This window comes from Ascaphus truei, chromosome 18, assembly GCF_040206685.1.
Source record: "Ascaphus truei isolate aAscTru1 chromosome 18, aAscTru1.hap1, whole genome shotgun sequence".
NCBI lineage: Eukaryota > Metazoa > Chordata > Amphibia > Anura > Ascaphidae > Ascaphus > Ascaphus truei.
The window spans coordinates 17432754-17451395 of NC_134500.1; the positions used below are offsets into that span (position 1 = coordinate 17432754).

Here is an 18642-nt window from a genome sequence, read left to right on the forward strand (position 1 = left end):
GTACCATTTTTATTTTATGAATGTATTGTGATCCGTTAAAAAGGAGCATCCTTGTTCTCGCCACATCACGCTCACTTCCACTACATTAATGTTACTGCGACCAGTGATATACAGTATTACATTCAGCGAATGAATGAAAGCGCCCAAAACAAGAACATGAAGAAGAAAAAAATCGCTATATACATCCTAATCATTTAATAGGTGGTAATTATTAAATAGGTGTGTTTCGTATCTATCGTTCTTTAAAGCAGCCACCCCCCCTAGGAAAACAATATGACCGGCCAATATTGAATTGTACATGTGGATCACAAGCAGCAAGGATGGTCACCGGAGCTTAAAATTGCGTGGATCAGCTCTGGCGGACCCCGTGGTTCAAATTGTTTAAAAATAATAATAATCTTTGCCTGAATTCCCGTTTAATCGATTAGGTAAACTGTAGAACCCCCTTTTATCCTCCTCAAAGTTAGTCATGGATTTAGGAAAAAGGAAAAGAATTTAGCGTTTTCAGGTTTACAGGAAGGTCCTCAATATGATACCTTGTTGTATAATGACATTATTGCTGGAAATGTGCTGGATTGCCATACGTTTCGCGCTTGCCATTCTTTCCCATGCTGCTTTGACAACCTGCATTATTTTAAGTAATGATTTATGGCATGTGGTGTAGAGGTTCAGTAACCATTCTGTCATCTTTTTTTCCTCCCTTGACTTATGTTAACCACAGTGCAAATACAATAAAAAAAATCAGTGTTATCACCAGCGGGTCTAGAACATTTGGTTGCAGCCATTGTCCCGCGACCAGGCAGTATTTAGCCGCCACTCACCTCGCCACTTGGACATCAATACACTGGCCATTTCACCACCAATGTAAGTCCCTAACCTTACCCTAAAAGCCCCTAATCCAAACCCTAATACTATCGCTACTCCCTACCCTAAAAAGTTTGACCCCTTACTCTATGCCCCCTCACCCCAAGCCCCCTCACCCCAAGCCCCCTTACCACAAGCCCACTTACCCTTTGCCCCCATACTCTAATTCCCTAACCTCCTCTTCTTAACCGCTAAAACACCTTAAGTGAACTTACCTTATTGGCGAAACAGTCGGTGGCTGAGTCTCCAGCGACGGACTGCCTGCGGCTAAGGGTCCCCTCGGCGGCCAAATGCCAGCGCTGACTTGGTTGGCCGCGATCAAATGTTGATTCCAATCACTAGTCCTTCTTGCATGCGAGTGTGTATATCTTTATTTATATAGCGCCCCACAACTATAGTTAGCGCTTTAAAAGAGAGACAACACAGTACAGGGAATTATATAGTGCAACAAAGTGCAGTGCGCTCTAGTACTACGTTTTCTTGGTGAGTAGTGTGTTAAATAAAACAGTTAGAAATAAACAAATAAAATCAGACAATAGAATAGGAAATCCCTGCCCCAGCGAGCTTGCAATCTAAGTGGTATGATGGGAGATTTGGAGATAGCAGGTGAGGGAATAAGTGCAGTGGATGGCAGTCATTGGTTGGAGTGACTGTGACTGTGGGTGTGGGACAGTAGCCAGGAGTCTTAGCTATTGGAGCGCTTCATTTAGAGAGGCAATCCAAGCGGCACTTAAAAAAAAATATAAAAATCTTTTTTGTTTTGTAAATGGGAGCGCCGCTGGGACCGCGTTATAAGCGGATCTGCGTTGTAGCGGATCTGCGTTGTAGAGGATCGCGCTATAACGGGGTTGAGCTGTGTATATATATATATATATATATATATATATATGTATATGTATATATATATATATATATATATTTGTATCAAAAGGAGTGCTACTGAGCGTGGCCAAATGTATACAACAAAAGACAAAAATATCCAATGCAACATCCAATATGACAAAATACATAGTTAAAAACTTCAGTGTTGGTATTCTCATGAGTAAGGGTCATTTAGTTAAACCCTTTGGCCAAAGCATAATAAGTCTGCAGCCACTTCACAACAACATTCCCTATTGTTACAGTTTACAGCTGAAACTACTGGGAACATTTGCAGCAAATTATCACAAATAGGAAAGTGTTACAAAGATCTTGCACTGCTGGGGAGGTGGGCTAAAGCCTGCTATAGAAGTCAAAGGATGATCAGTATATTAAACCTCATTAAAATTGGCATTAAGAGTTGAATAAATAAAAAATGCAGTAAGTATTAACTCTCGGGCGTGCAAACATTTTTGCTGATCTCCCCCCCCCCCCAGCCTGCTCTCCAACGTTGTGCGCCCCCCTTCCTTACGTCACGTGACCCGCAGCGTCATGGTCACGTATCCTGAAGCCGGCTGAATCCCGGTAAGTACAGGTTGCAGAGGCCTCGCGCTGTACCCCGGCATTTAATTTAAATGCCTTGGGGAAGAGTGCGGGACCTCTGCAATCGCCCACGCCCCCAAAAACAATCTCGCGTCCCCCAGTTTGCGCACCACTGTATTAACTAATACTATAGAACTGTTTTATTTTAGGATATTGCATGGATTGCTCCTTTGAGGGGAGTTTTAAGGTTTGTCTTAAAGGTGAGGAGAGAAGGTGCTTGGCGTATACTGAGGGTGAGGGAGTTCCACAGATAAGGGGCAGTGAGCGAAAAAGGTTTCAGGCGAGAGAGGTGAGAGGGGTGGATAGGAGACAGTTATGGGTAGCGCGCAGGGGCATAGTGAGAGATCAAAGCTGATATGTAGAGAGAGGAGCAGATTAGTGGAGAGCCTTGAAGGTAAGGACGAGAACTTTGTAGATGATCCAAAACTTGATAGGATAGCAGGAGAGGGATTTAAGGAGGAGATGATTAGGTTTGGGAGAAAGTGAAATTATTCTAGCAGCACATTTTTGGATAGATTGCAAAGGAGAAAGTTGTGAGGCAGGGAAGCTTGTCAGCAGTATGTTACAATAATCCAGATGGGAGAGGATAAGGGCATGCATTAGAGTTTTAACAGTAGCGTGATAGAGGAAGCAGCAGAACTTGGCAATATTACGGTGGAAGAAGTGACACGTTTTAGCCATGCCGTGAATGTGAATGGAGAAGAAAAGGGAGAAGGAAAGTCAGGGGTCAAATATCACCCATAGGCAACGTGCTTTGGTGACAGGATAAATGGTAGAACCATTTATGGTGATGGAAAAAAGGGGATATTGGGCCAGGTTTAGGAAAAAATATGAGGATCTTAGTTTTAGCAATATTAAGTTTAAGGCGGCAGAGTGCCATCCATGAGGATATAGCAGGAGGCAATCATAGACTTGGGATTGGATTTCAGGTGTGAGTATAGGGGTGAATAGGTATATCTGCGTATCCTCTGCATAGAGATGATACTGAAGTCCAAAAGAGTTGATGAGTTCACCAAGTGATATTGTGTAGGGAGAGAAAAGGAGAGGTCCCAGAACAGAGGCCTGAGGTTACACCGACAGACAGATCAACAGAAGACAAAGACATGTTATCAAGGGAGACCAAAAATGTGCGATGGGCGAGGTAAGATGAGAACCAGAATAGAGCTTTGTTGCAGATTCCAAGGGAGTTCAGAATATGAAGGAGAAGAGAGTGATCGACCGTATAAAAGGCAGCAGAGAGGTCGAACAGGATTAGCAGGGAAAAGGACCATGGGATTTGACTTCATTGTAGACCATTGACTACTTTAGTGAGCACAGTCTCTGTTGAGTGAGCTGTATGAAAGCCATATTAACGAACTATTAACTAATTGAGTGCCTGCAATACACTGCAGGTCCCCCGTGGCCTGTAAGGGGTTACAGTCATGGTAGATTGTCATGTAGGAAAAGCATTCACTCAATTGACCTCGGGGGCATCTGTAAATGTACCCATGGAGATGAGTAGCAAGTTTGAAACACGCAAGTATCATATTAAATAAGGGAACTACGCTGCTCAATTTCCCCATCCCCCTCTTACAATCTATGTTTTCACACCGATGGTTGCCATGTTTCTGCTTGCTTTAAGAGCTATTTTGTAGCCATTTCTAACGCTGCCTTTATTTTTAAAACTAATGCTTAACGCATGTGTTGTAAATGATAAATGTCTGGGAGGTCAAAATGGAGCTCTCCCCAATGCAGTCTAAAGGTTATCATGGTAACCTCAGACACTAGAGAATAATCATGATTTGTCATACTCAATGCGAGCGATACTAACATTATATGAGAATTTGGAAACTCGTATAGCCTTCTGTTGGGGATTGGCGCTTTAACAAGTTGTCCCCATTTTCTACCCACAGTGAGTGTCATAACTCCACTGACAGAATCAAAGTACGTGTCTGGGATGAGGACGATGATATTAAATCCAGAGTAAAACAGCACTTCAAAAAGGAATCTGATGACTTTCTTGGGCAAACCTTCGTTGACGTGAGAACCCTTAGCGGTGAAATGGACGTCTGGTACAATTTAGGTATTTATTCATCGATACTTGTTAGAATCCATAAACCAACTTGCTAAAAGCCATCTTAGCAAGGTGCGAAATATGAAAATGTCAATAAATAAGCATAATTTGAAGTATGATGTTAACTATGCTTATCCTTCTGAATTCAGTTGCTATGTTTTAGATCCCTATAGAATCTTCTCTTAACCATTACAGTGGTCTTATGATGTTCCTAGTACTGTACGTCATAAGCCCTGGCACTCCAGGCCCTATTGACAAACCGGGAACATCATAAAAGCTTGTTTTTGCCAGAGAATGGTCAGACACACTGCTCTAATAGAGCAGTCAGCCTGATCGGAAGGAGGGGGCAGTAGCAGCCATATGATCGCTACTGAAGCCGCCGGACCTTAGGCACTGAAAAGCTTCATTTAAGATAAGGACTTCTTCTACATAGGAATTGTCTACGATGTTAAAATGATTTATGTATTTACTATGACAAATATATACTTGTACAAGAATAATATGTGGGAAATATGTTCTCTTGCATTGGGCATTATACTAGAGTATGGTATGGTTTTAAACATATTTAAAAAAGGGTTTTGATATATAGTCAAAGCGAAATAACCCTTCTCCTGATGGAGGGGCCTGTAATGGGTTTCAGGGTCCCTCTGGCATGGAAAGGGTTAAATAGACCGGACTCATCTCCCCCTTACCTTTATTTTTCAGGTACTTTTAGGTTATACTGTACTACTGATCTTTGATATGCAAATCTGCCAACTAACTTGACAATTAAGGAGATCTGACCGTGTCGAACGTGGTGATATACACATGTACTGTAGCAAGGGTTATTGCATCGGCTCCTAATGTAATATATCACGTATTAACGCAAAAGATCTCAGATTTCCCATAGGCTTCAATGGCATCGATAACACAGAATATTACAGAATATCTCACCATAACAAGCCAGCGGGAAGGCACAAAGCTTTCTAATCTATACGTTTCCACCTCTGGACATTTTTTTTTGTAAACGTTGAAGGTTAAAATAGACCGTTTACACACGACTATAACATTTGTGAGAGGACATAGGTTGTAGTACACATAAACAAATAGGTTGTAGTACGTCAATTCTCAAATGGCGTCATTAGACTGAGTGGGTCTATTAACCCTTTGAGTGTCGGAGGGGCAGCGGCAACAGAGTGCCTCAGCTTCTCTGGCACAACACGATCATGTGACGCTCCTCGGGGGAAGATCACGTGATCGGGGGGGGGGGAAGGAGTACCGATTATGGGAACATAAGAGGAGTCCTCTTCAGTTCCTCTGCCTCGTAGATTGCATTGGGTGCTCCACAGGGGCCCAGAGCGGCCATCTCACCCCCAGACAATGAGCTGTAGCCCTTGACGTAGCCACTGCGCCGTGGCGACCCTGGAGTGGCAAACCCCATGACATGGGGGCAAATTTAGTTCACCCTTAAAGAGTTAAGACAAAAGAGAGTTCAAGCGCACATGTTGTTTAAGTGAAAAGCCTGTGAACACACTTCAAATAGTAAAAAAAAGTATATTACATATGGAAGTAGTGCAGCTCCAGAAAAAGAGCTCAATCCAAAGTCCAAACAGATCACTGAAGCAGGAAATCAGGAGCGCAAATACTCCCCCAAAAATGTGGAAAAAAACCAAGAGAATATTGTACAGCTAATTAATCAGTACAGTGACACTTCATAAGTATCTCACTCACAATTGTGAAGATAAATACAGGCGCTGCGGTTATTCCGAGTGACCAACTCAGGATAGGATTCTTCAAACAGACTTTTAAGTTACATCCAAAAGTGCTGTAGGCACAGGCAATTGGACCACCCTTGGTCAAATGGTGATAGAGGACTGCAACACTCCTTTCTGGTGCAAACACCTAAGGTGACCACCCACAGAAAATGATGTCCAAGTCCAGGTAGGGGAGAGAACCAGATAAAATTGACCCAGAATAGTTCACCAAACACCTTGGGGGTCTCTAGTTTGCTCTGCATGCTCACCAGACGCGTTTCACTTATTGAGCTTCATCAATGGTTAAATTCTCTCAAAGAGTGAAGCTACAGACCTGGTTGTTTTAAAATGGCAACATGCAATTGTAGAGAGTTACTTCATCAATATACAGTATTGAGTATTGAGGAACCTTGTTCAGATTGTCCTCCTCTCTTGAAGCAAGTGGCTACACGGAGCAATGGGAGGGTTAAGGAAGAACATGCAGTACTTAAACTACATCTCGGCCTAATTAATTTGCATCAACTGGAATTAAGTTCTCAAGTTTGGATGAGTATCAAGTTACCGATGCACGACTACCGATGCACAAATACAGAATGCTTGCTGCAGGCCACCTAAAGCCAGTGCTTGCCACATATATTTTCTTTTATTAATGGATTCCAAAGCGTCTGTATGGTTTGTATACTGTAGCTCATAGGAAATAATAATACAATATATGTACTTTTTTTTCAGAATGTATTTTTGGTATAGAGGTGCTGACAGTGTATGCAGCGCTGTGTATAGAATTTTCCAGGCACACTGTGCCTCTGTCCTGAAGAGTTTACAGTCTAATGTTGGGTACCTGAGGCATAGGGAGATAAAGTGACAGGGTCAAGGCACAAGGAGAGCTCACAATGGGATTTGTGGGAACACCTTATTTAAAAGAACTGTTCTTATTGCCAAGCTACTCCTCCAGCCCCAAATAAATATGCTATATATTATTATTCATATTAAGAATATTCTCTTGAGTTACGAAGTAGAACTTCTACTTTCTGATGATTAGAAAGAACCCTAACATATGGGGCTGCCTAAAGAGCAAGGCTCCATAAATTGACTTAAATTCACTATACAATTGCTTTTCTATGAGATTGAGTATGTCGTACAGCATGTTGCATTAACTTATTTCCAACGGAGACTGTGCATCTGCAAGAAATACTGCAGCTACACACACAGGTAATACTATCAAATATTCATCTGCTGGAATTAATTTGGAAACAAAATATATCTAGGTCATGGTTGCAGCAGAAGATAAATAATGTAATAGGGAGTTGAGTAAGGACGCGTGTTATGGAGCAAATCGTCAAAGCTTCAACATAGCCACATTGTTTGAAGATATAATGTGATGTCCGTTTTCTTATACCAGCACTAAATAGTTAATTAACTGTTATTTTATTTTGCAGTTGTACATAACGACAGAAAAAATACAGTACAAAATAACGTGCCGTGTACAACTAAGTCTGTTAGGAAGTTATCAATGTCACGTTTGCTGAAGTCCTCAATACACCTTAACAGAAGCTGTTCCCACCCAACATCATAATAACCAGTCAGACGAGTATTTTTGGATGAAAACGGCCACAGCATTTTATTAAAACAAATATAGTCCTTGCCATCCATTAACTATTTAACACATTTTAACATATGTCAGCTAGTGGCTTCAAGACCAGAGGGAATGTACTGTATCAACCTTATTATCCCAACGGTTAGTGCAACCCATGCCGCAAAGCTAAAGGCGTTGTGCTACCTTCCTAAAGCCATATTTGGCCAACAAAAAACCCCATTAGCGTTTAACGTCATACAACTGGCAAGGGCATGACAAAATTCATTGCATTTTACATCATGTTTGTATACATACTTAAATAAAATGTCATTAAAACAATAAAACATATGAGTTATACATACAGGGCCGCCGACAGGGGGGCACAGCCGGCACAAGTGTCCTGGGCCCAGCGGCCGGGCAATGCCGACCTTTGGTCGGGCCCAACTTCTCAGCCCGGCTGCCGGTCCTTTAGTTGCCAGCGGGCTCCTGCTCTCTCCCAGCTGTGGGCCACGCTCACTGACTGTTCCATGCTGAGCCTCTGATGCTGGCACGTTCCGGGCCTCTCTGATGTCGCGCGCACTGGATGCAAGTTTCTGGCACGCACCGACATGAGAGAGAGGCCAGGTGCGCGCTGGCGTCAGAAGCTCGGCGTGGGACAGTCAGTGAGCGTGACCCACAGCTGGGGGAGAGCCGGGGTCCGACGGCAACTAGAGGACCGGCAGCTGGGCAAAGGAGTTGGGGGAGAGTCGGAGCAGCAGTCATTAGACCGTCTCCAAGGTAAGTTTGTATTTATTCAGTGGGTTTGTTTTATAATGTATCTGGGGTGAGGGGTTTGTATGTATGTGTTTGGTTAGCACCTCCCATTATATATATATGTATATAGATAGATATAGCAGTATATTTATACTTTCATTATTGTTGATAATTGTTCACGGTTGCTCTCTCTCTCTCGTCACAGAACGGTATTGTCTAATATATATACACACACTGTATATAATTGGCACTTAATCTGTCCACTTATCCAAACCTGCCAATGGCAATAGATTTCCAGAACATTCCATGTGCCAAGCTTTCTCGTCCACATTTCCTAACCCCTTACTAACTCAGTTTATTCCTCACAAGCAATCATGATCTCCATTCCCTATTGGTACATGGGGCTCTGATTTTTTGGCACTATCAAGTCTGTAAGGGAGAGAAAACCTTCAATGCATTCTACAAACTGTTGCAAATGGTATATACAGAGAGAGTGTAGCCATGTATTTTGATAACGGAGGCTCAGGTTGGTCTTACTATTAAAACAAGGACTACCGTTTGAAATACTTTATTGAAAAGAATCATATTTGTTTTAAAAAATAATTAAATAGATTTAGCTGCCTGACTACTTCTAGCTACAGCTATTTTGTTGTTAAAGCTGCAGTTCAGACTTTTTTTTTTTTTAATTTATTTTTTTACTTCAATAGTTTCATGTGGGCAATCTCTACTTACCTAAAGAACTGCATAGCTGCCGGTCAATTCGTTCTCCATGTATTGATCGGCGAAATTTGGTGACATCATTAGAGCTGGCATATGTTTTTCTTCTGCTTCTGTCTCTCAGTGGAAGCTCATGAATATTCATGAGCACTCCTGCACTGACATGTGCTAGAGGGAGGGCAGGGCTGACAAAGGGGTGTGCCAGGGCTTGTGACAGGACATGAAGGGGCAGTGCCTTAGCAAATGGCTGTTAAAATAGAATACAAGAAAATTGGTCTTTCAAAGTTGTTGTTTTTTTTAAAACAGAAAATGCTAAAAGTATTTTTTCTTACTACAGAACTGATTTATTAAAAAAAACACACATGCAGGATATTGACTGAACTGCAGCTTTAACCAAATGGTACAACATCACTTTTCTTCCAGAAGAATTGGATTACTTCTGTTCTTAAATCAATATATGGCCTTACTCAATAAAAAACTTAAGTAACTAAAAAAAAAATATATATATATATATATAGCCTTACTGCATGTGTTATTTGGTTGATTTTAGCACCACATTGATTCATCCAGTCATCTTGCGTTATTACATTTTTTATCTGTCTTTTTTTCTAGCCCAAAATATCTATCCGCAATAAGGCACATTTTTGGTAAAATTACACTTACAGTTACCTACAATTCCAAAGTTCCACAGTAGGTGCAGGCATCTCCTACAGATGAACAATAGGCGTGGCCCTAACATTGTAACTATTCATTTTACCAAATGTGATATCTGTAAATGTTATATTTTTTTTCTTTCCAATCAAGTCCCTCTATCCATTGGGTTTCAAAGCCACAAGGGATTTAAAGGTTGTAGACAAAAAAATATTTTTTTTAATAGAATGCCAAAGCATTGAATGCTATTGTTAACTAGTTCCTTAAAAAAAAATAAAAAAACATTATATCACTGTGACATATTCTTCGAACTTTGTCAGTTTACTATATCTAATACAGGGATGGGCAACCTTTTTTTCAGACGTGCCAATAAATGGGCACAAATATTTGGGTGGGCCAATGTCCTACTGCTGACCTACATCCGGTTTAAAGTAATAGCTAAACCTAAACTAAATAACACTAATAACTCTTCCCTGTGCTCTCTGCCCCCCACCCACCCTCTCTCACTCACTCTCCCTCCTCCTCTCTCCCGCCTCCGTTTCCCATCTCACACTGTCTCCCCTTTCCTCTCTCACTCTCCCCCTTCCTCTTTCACTCACCCACCTCTTCTCTCTCTCTCCCCCATCTTCTCACTCCCTCTCCTCTCTCACTCACTGTCTCCCCATCGTCCTTTCTCTCACTCTCCCCCGTAGCTCGCTCTCCCCGTAGCTCACTCTCTCCCCTTCTCTCTGATGCTCCTCCCTTCTCTCTCTCTTCCCTCTCCTTTCTCACTCACTATCACCCCACCCTCCTTTCTCCCACTCTCCCCCCTTCTCACACTCTCTCCCCTTCTCTCACACTCTCTCCCCTTCTCTCACACTCTCTCCCCTTCTCTCACACTCTCTCCCCTTCTCTCACACTCTCTCCCCTTCTCCCACACTCTCCCCCCTTCTCTCTCACTCTCCCCCCTCTCACTCTCCCTTCTCACCAACTCCCCTCCTCTCTCACTCACTCACTCACTCACACCCCCCATTCCAAGAATTTTACCTTGCAGGGTGAGGGAAGGAATATGGAAATAAACTCATCTCTATATGGTGACCTGTTGTTTATTCATTACTTCCCATCATAAATGCTAATTCTGACAGGTTTCAGATGTGTATATTTTATCCAAGTGCACAGAGGCTGAAAGGTCTGTGTTTCAAGGCAAAACAACAGCACGACTATGCATTTATGCAACAAAAGACATGTTCATTTCAAATCCCTTACTGTCAGTGTACCAAGATATTTGCCCATGTGTGTCAGCTTGCGATATGGGCAATGTGAAAAAGGGGGATTTAATCTGCGCTCATCTAGATTGGGATGATGGGATTCATCAAATCCTGTGTCTCTGTCCATCATGTGTTCCCCATTTCTTCCAATCAGATAGGTCTGAAGATTAATAGCTAATTAATCAAGGCAAATATGAGAATGCTAATTATCAAGCAGAAATGGAAACAAATACTCATCAAAGCATTCGTTTCGTTACCTTCATACAGTGCATATAACCCAGGTCACATGAGTCATGTGAGGAATCGGCATCATTATACTGTAGTTGTTATTATTATAGTTACATATAGCCTTTGCCTCTGTATGTGTAGTGCAGTATAAATCTGCAATCAGTGCTCTGTACACAGGAACACATTAACTGCAGGTTGAACAGCAGTGGCATTATTCATAATAGTAAATATTAAAGGAAATATGTTCTGCCTTTAAGGGCCTACAATTTGAATTACTGTACAGGATCTGAGTTTACTTGTATACATTGTAATTGGGTTTTCTAACTTGCTATACTTTATTCAATTATGACCCTAACTTGGTATAACTTTTCTTTTTAGGCATTTTTTAATTTCAATTCCTAGCTCTGCTGACTCAGCGCGTGCTGTATGTTTCATTATTGTTATCAGCGAAGAGAAGAGAGTTGACCATTTGCTACAGCTGGAGTCGAATTTGTTGGCGGATATAAAACATATTGTCGAAATACGTTAACACAGCCAAAGAGTAACCCATTTGTAGGGGAAATAAAAAAAAAATGTGTGTATAATCTCAATTACGGCTGCTCAGCTACTAGAACAAGCTCTTGCATTCTAATTAGAACAAAGACTTCTGTATCTCTGGTGTCGCAAGCATGATTATATGAGGCTTAGCTAATGTAAAGTGCGAGAACAATGGGAATTGACATCTGTTTTCAACCATTGGATTCGACTGCATCTGAAACCATGGAGATGCCGGTGGCCCTGACAGATAAAATATAACAGTGCTGGTATTGACTTTCCTGTTTTTCAGAGAAACGGACAGATAAGTCGGCGGTGTCCGGCGCAATTAGGATGAAAATCAATGTTGAAATCAAAGGAGAAGAGAATGTCCCCCCATATCACGTGCAATACACGTACTTGCATGAAGTAAGATGGCATGTTGCTATTTAGACTTAAAGCAGAAAGAACTTTTGTCAAAAGCACGTCTATTATTGCGATTGCGATGACATTTCCTTGCTACCCATAGAATATTTTATTTTCAAATGGCTATTTGCCATCTTTGTATATGAGCCATTTTTGTTATCTGTTTTTTTTTTGTTTTTTTTTCTCACATACATCGACCTTTATAAATGTGTAGTGGTTATTAAGAAAAACATTTTGTTGTTGGATTGAGGTATTTTTTGTTTGCTTTTTATATCATTTGATTTTGACATATGGTATGTATATGATATATGATAAACAGCATACAACAAGGGTGCTCAACTTGAGGCCTCACCCCCCCCCCCCACCCCAATTGTTTACAGTCAGTGTCTTTACTCACTGAGCTGCTCCTTTTCCCAGGAAAAGGTATCAAAACCTACTACACACCTATACTTTCTTGGGACAAAGAATTCTGCACTCCTTTAGCAGGTTAAAATGTGTCTCTTACAGTCAGATATACAGTACATGTTGTCTGTCTTAAATGTAAGCATCATTACAGACATGCAATTGTCTTCTAGATATGAAATGTAAAAGTAATGCAGGTATCAAGACTTACCATTATCCTACCTTGCACTATGTGGGTTTTTATTGTCAGTTGTAAACCATCAAGTGGTTTATTTAAAATGATATTTATTGGCTCAAGCAGTCTGACTACAGTAGATTTCTCTTTGAGCTAGAAGCTTGCATCTGAAGCAACAGTTTGCCAGCCAAAGTATTACATTTATCTAACCACCTGTTGGTTTTCTCTTGATGCAATAAATTGTATTGCTGCTAAGATGGCCATCTCCCCACCTAAACCAGCTCGGGGAAGAAAAACGACATGGCTAAACACTTTCAAAAGTAGCATGTACAAAGCTAGCACTATACTGCTTTCAGCGTCCTACTATTCCCTGACAATTTGAAATATCATTTACCCACAGAACTTATTCCACTATCTGACAGAAGTGCAAACTAACGGCATTGTTAAGATCCCTGAAGTCAAAGGAGATGAAGCCTGGAAGGTTTACTTTCACGATGATGCCCAAGAAATAGTAGATGAATTTGCTATGCGGTACGGAATTGAGTCCATTTATCAAGCGATGACGTAAGTATATTGCGACCATTAATAATAAGCAGAACAGAGCTAGCACATAGTACAAAGTTGGAGAAGGGAGAAAAAGTTACAGGCATTTTAGAATTCGGAATGCTTATGGCACTGCATTAAACTGGAGTTTCTTCATCTTATCATCAAGGGGCCTCGAGTTCAGGAGTAAATCGCCTATAGTGCACTGTACCATATGGGAGTGTAAGATGAGTGTGGCTAGGAAACTGGAGAGACCATTGGTGACCTATGAGATCATAATTCCTGATTGGCTCCGAGGCAGGACGCGTCACAGCAGCCATCTTTCATCATTAATTTAAAAACAATTCCCGGAATACAGCTCTACGCATTGTTAATCAAAAAGGTTATACCATGAGTTAACTAATTATGAAACCCTTCCACACCAGATTTACTGTACAGCAATCCATTGCCAAGTGCCTTATTGCTATTGCCTGAATGTGCAAATATAATCAAGGCTTCACATGTCTTGGCTTCATAAGCAGCAAATTTAGGATCCTACAATTATCATTTCAATTATGCTGACATAACATAGTAGAACTGCTGTGCTTTATCATGGCACGCCAGTAATAATACTGTACAACTAAGTCCTAAAATAATGTATTGCTGATAATCTTAAACATTGTCAGTTTAAATCTCAAATGTTTGGGAAAAGTTGTCACTTATACCCTAATTATTTCAGACGTTTTGTTCTGTATTACATTTATGGTAAGTGGCAGCACAAATTGCAGAACAGTTGTTTGTCTTCAAGTAAATATATAGCACATGACCACGCTTCTACATGAAACTTGGTTACGTAAATACAGGCTCACGGGCTGTATTAGTGGAAACATACCATTTTGTTCGTAAGCCCATTTATGATCAAATTTATAATTGTGGTTATTAACAACCTGGAGTGAAGTGGCTTGAATATCATAAAGGTACTTCAACATAATCAAGTACACTTGACATCTTGCAATGTCTATCATAGTGTTTACGCTGATAAAACTTGGATATGAACACCACTTATTATACTGGTACTACATTTTGTAGCAAATGTGCTGACAGATAAATAAACACAGACAGTAATGGCATGTACAGTACTGTGCATCTTTTGAAGAGTACTACGTAATCATAGAGAAAATTGGTCTTCTTTCATATTTTCAGCCAATGCCTGTGGCACCACAAGCCTTTGGTTTATTTTGGGGTGGTGGGGGGTGGAGGTGTAACTGAACAGGAAGTTTCCCCAGATCTGATCAGTGATCCCAGGACCTCTGCAAAAACCGCGGTTCCAGAGATATAGTATTATTCACGAAAATACTACAAATGCAGCTGTGGGGTCACCTATATAAAGTCTCAATGTCATCTCCCAATGACGTTGTAGCTTTTTATTGGCAGCTGGACCGAGCTTAACCTTATGGTCTTGTTGTGTCCAACTTGCAAGAATGATTGCCCAGTGGACAAAAACAGTGATGTCTCGGAAACTGAGGGGTCCTCAGAGGTCCGGGCGCCACAAATCAACTGAGAAGGACACGCCAGTTCAGATTTTCTAAAAATAACAAAAATACGCATGCGCCCCCAACCAAAATGTTAAAAAGTCAAGCCACGTAGACTGGAACTTTAAGTAAGCACAGCAAACTTTAAGGTCCAAATCGTATAAAATTAAGATCCGAATTGTATCACATAAGCAAAATTAACATTAACATTAACATCTGAGCAAACACTTTTCCTTGATACACAGCCCCCCATTAAGTGGGGGCGGGGGATATTTGTTGGACTTTACAGTGTCTGAATAAAGAATATTACTTTGCTCCTGGTTAGCATTGCTGAATAAACTCAGTAGTTTACAAATGAATAATACAGGCACAAAGAGGTATATTCTCTACAGTTTATTAGTCATTGTTGCTCATTAATTTTCATTCAAGTAAAAAGCCATTAACTAAGTGGATATATACCAAAGAGCTACTGTACTCTCTGATAATCTAACAATACAAACTTGCTGCTGTAGACTCGGGAAGATACTACTGTATAATGGGAGATGTTTAAGGTACTGTAAGAGAAAAAGCAGGCACTGGTCTTTAACTGTGACATCCTCATACGGCAGTGCTTTATCCACAAGCTCTCACTAGATTCACCTATCCTCACTGTCTGGATTTTGGCAGTATAGTGTTATAACTGGGTTTATAGAGAATGACGTTTGTGATTACATGATATTAATTATGCCAGCTTGTTTGTCCACTTTCTGACATTTATCAAGAGACACCAAGAAGGTAGACTATTCCTAAAGAAATATAATTAACATCAGAATCAGCTGCTTTAGTGCCTACAGTAGATAATGTTTCATAATCATTCGTAACTTATAGGGTAGAATATTTCACTGTATCTTGACACGTGTTCGCAAGTGGACTGAAACGTCGATCTCTGCACAAATATGTTTTCTAATTTTGTGAAAGGCCCCTTGAGTGCCACTTCTTCTCTTCAATTTATGAAACCATATTACAGTATGTCCATTTTTGGGCATCTTCTAATTTTTTTAATTCACGTTGTAACAATAGCTCACAGCTTTAGTTATTTTTCTTTTTATACAATATGATTATCGATACGAACAAATGATTTTAATATTGCACAAACACAGCAAATCTATAAAAAAAATCGGCCCTATCTATCTATCTATCTATCTATCTGTCAGAGAGTGTTCAGTCAGCGCTCTTGCTTCTTATGGATGTGGAAAATTGATTCCTCTCTGTCCTCTTGCAGCTCCTGTAGTTCGAGGTGTCTTCCCCCACCTCAAAGATGGATCCCGGCGGGGAACTCCGTCGGCAGAGCCAGGCAACCAAGAAAAAAGGAACACAGGAGCGCACCAAGGTAAGCGTAGTATAGTGTATTACAAAAAATAGAGAAAAGTAAACACTTACATATAGTAAAACTTTAATACATCCCGATCTAGGCAATATCCTCTTCAGTTAGGCATTACTCGAGAGGGTATACACGGGCGATATTCAAATCCTTCCAGATAGCAGTCCCGCGCGCTGGGGCTGACTCTGTAGCACTAGCTGCAATCTGGCCTGATGAAGTATACTTGGTATACGAAACGCATCGCGAATTGTGTTACCAGCTTCTACTTACCTTGGTAGCTGGCATACACACAAGTGTATCTTTTCCAGTCGCGAATAGCAAAACGGACAGGCATCCACAGACGGCTACGGAGGGCTTCATTCCTACGCATGCGCACTATGCTCCTAACCACACTTACACTCGTGGAGGCTAGATTGCAGCTAGTGCTACAGAGTCAGCCCCAGCGCGCGGGACTGCAATCTGGAAGGATTTGAATATCGCCCGTGTATACCCTCTCGAGTGATGCCTAACTGAAGAGGATCTCGCCTAGATCGGGATGGATTAAAGTTTTACTATATGTAAGTGTTTACTTTTCTCTATTTTTTGTAATACACTATACTACTCTTACCTTGGTGCGCTCCTATGTTCCTTTTTTCATGGCTATCTATCTATCTATCTATCTGTCTGTCTGTCTGTCTGTCTGTCTGTATGTCTGTCTGTCTGTAGATAGATAGATAGATAGATAGATAGATAGATAGATAGATAGATAGATAGATAGATAGATAGATAGAAGAGAAAGGGCCAATTGTTTTTTTTTATAGATTTGCTCTGTGTGTGCAATATTAAAGTCATATTAATATTGATAGAGAGAGAGTGAAAGATAGAGACAGATAGAGAAAGATATATAGATAGGGAATATATATATATATTCTTAAATTAGATAACTGATGAATGTTTGCAGCATCTCACTGAATTAATTATATGCAGTGTGCCGGTTTCTATTTTTCTCTGATCTTCTTTATATGTCCAAAAGTTACTTGAATTATTTATCCTTGAAAAGGATCAATCACGGTTAGATTTTTGTTATCACTGATGAAACTAACCTTTCATTATTTCTCGAGCACAACTAGCATGTTTGCCAACAAACTGAGTAGCAGCACTCGAAAAGCGTGGGCTTGGAGATAACTACATACAGTACTTGTCTAAATTATTTATACATTGCTTAATTTACTTTTTGACATTAATCTTTTTTTGCAAAATAACTTGCCATCTTAGCTAGCAGTGCTTGTTTGCTATATGTTTTTTTTAACGAATTATAGTATCATACTTATATCTTGTGCAATAACTTTAACTGCAAATAAAACTTGAGAAGTTTGTACAATGCAATTCTTGTAACAATTTACATTCTTTTCCATCACTAGGAAAGGCTGAGCTTTATATACAAGTCTGGTGTTTTTTTAAACATATGATACAAGTATCTACAAATATGTTGATAAACAGAGCCAAGTATAAATACAGTATGAGGTCCTTGAAAATTAACATGATCATTCAGAGGTTCGCAATAAGAAAAGGTTTAATAACCTCTGGTTTATAGCAATGATTATTTTTCTTCTATTTCTTTTAACAAAGTTTTGCACTTAAAGCTGCACTGATGGTTAATCACCAATAATTAATCCAGATAGGCACAGTAGCCTTTCGCTCACACTCTCCCTAACCATCATGACTTCTCTTCAGACCAGTTGTGCTTGTACTGTACCAATATTCCAAAGTTTGAGAATATCTTCTACTTTAAAGTTGTGCAGATTTTCTGAATTTAATTATTTAAAAAATATAAATAACAAGCTGAAGATTTGCCAACTGATTTATTTTATTACTTTTTTTTTGCTGACATACGTATAAACTTCTTTTTTTTGTTTGTTTTTGTTTTAATTGTAGGCATTTTTCCTGCTTGTCTTCCAAATACATGTGTCCGGGTGTTCCTGCTGTCATGAGTACCTTGTTAGCAAACATAAACGCTTTCTATGCTCACACAACAGTTTCAACGAATGTATCAGCTTCAGACCGCTTTGCTGCTACAAATTTTGGTGTAAGTTCTGTTCTAGTGACAGTAGTAGCAGTGTGTTGCCTCTTCATTATACACAAGGTACTGGATGCTTATTATGTACCTGTAGGCTAAGATGGCGTCAGTCCAGTACTATCGCACAGAAAGCCCCATTGATTTCATTGTAGCTTTCCATGCGATAGTACTGGATTGGCTCTATCGCAGTTTATGGAATAATGGCCAATGTTGTGACTAATAAGGCCAAAAATATAAGTAGGATTATGAAATCCTAGATTTGTATCCCCTCTATGGGCATGGTATTTAAAAGGAGCGCTAAACATTTATAAAAATAAATAAATATATATACAGCTGAACCCCGTTATAACGCGGTGCTCGGGCTCCACATAATGAG

General features: G+C 40.2%; 1 protein-coding gene across 6 annotated transcripts in view; it reads left to right on the forward strand.

Annotated features, from left to right (window-relative positions):
* The window catches only part of UNC13C (unc-13 homolog C), a 343863-nt gene that overhangs the window by 137293 nt on the left and 187928 nt on the right, over positions 1-18642 (forward strand). For all 6 annotated transcript variants that reach the window (XM_075575720.1, XM_075575726.1, XM_075575723.1 and 3 more), the window contains 4 exons: positions 4218-4387; positions 12107-12222; positions 13197-13360; positions 18125-18275. In XM_075575720.1, the coding sequence (XP_075431835.1) occupies positions 4218-4387; positions 12107-12222; positions 13197-13360; positions 18125-18275 (601 nt within the window). The remainder of the gene's footprint in view (positions 1-4217; positions 4388-12106; positions 12223-13196; positions 13361-18124; positions 18276-18642) is intronic.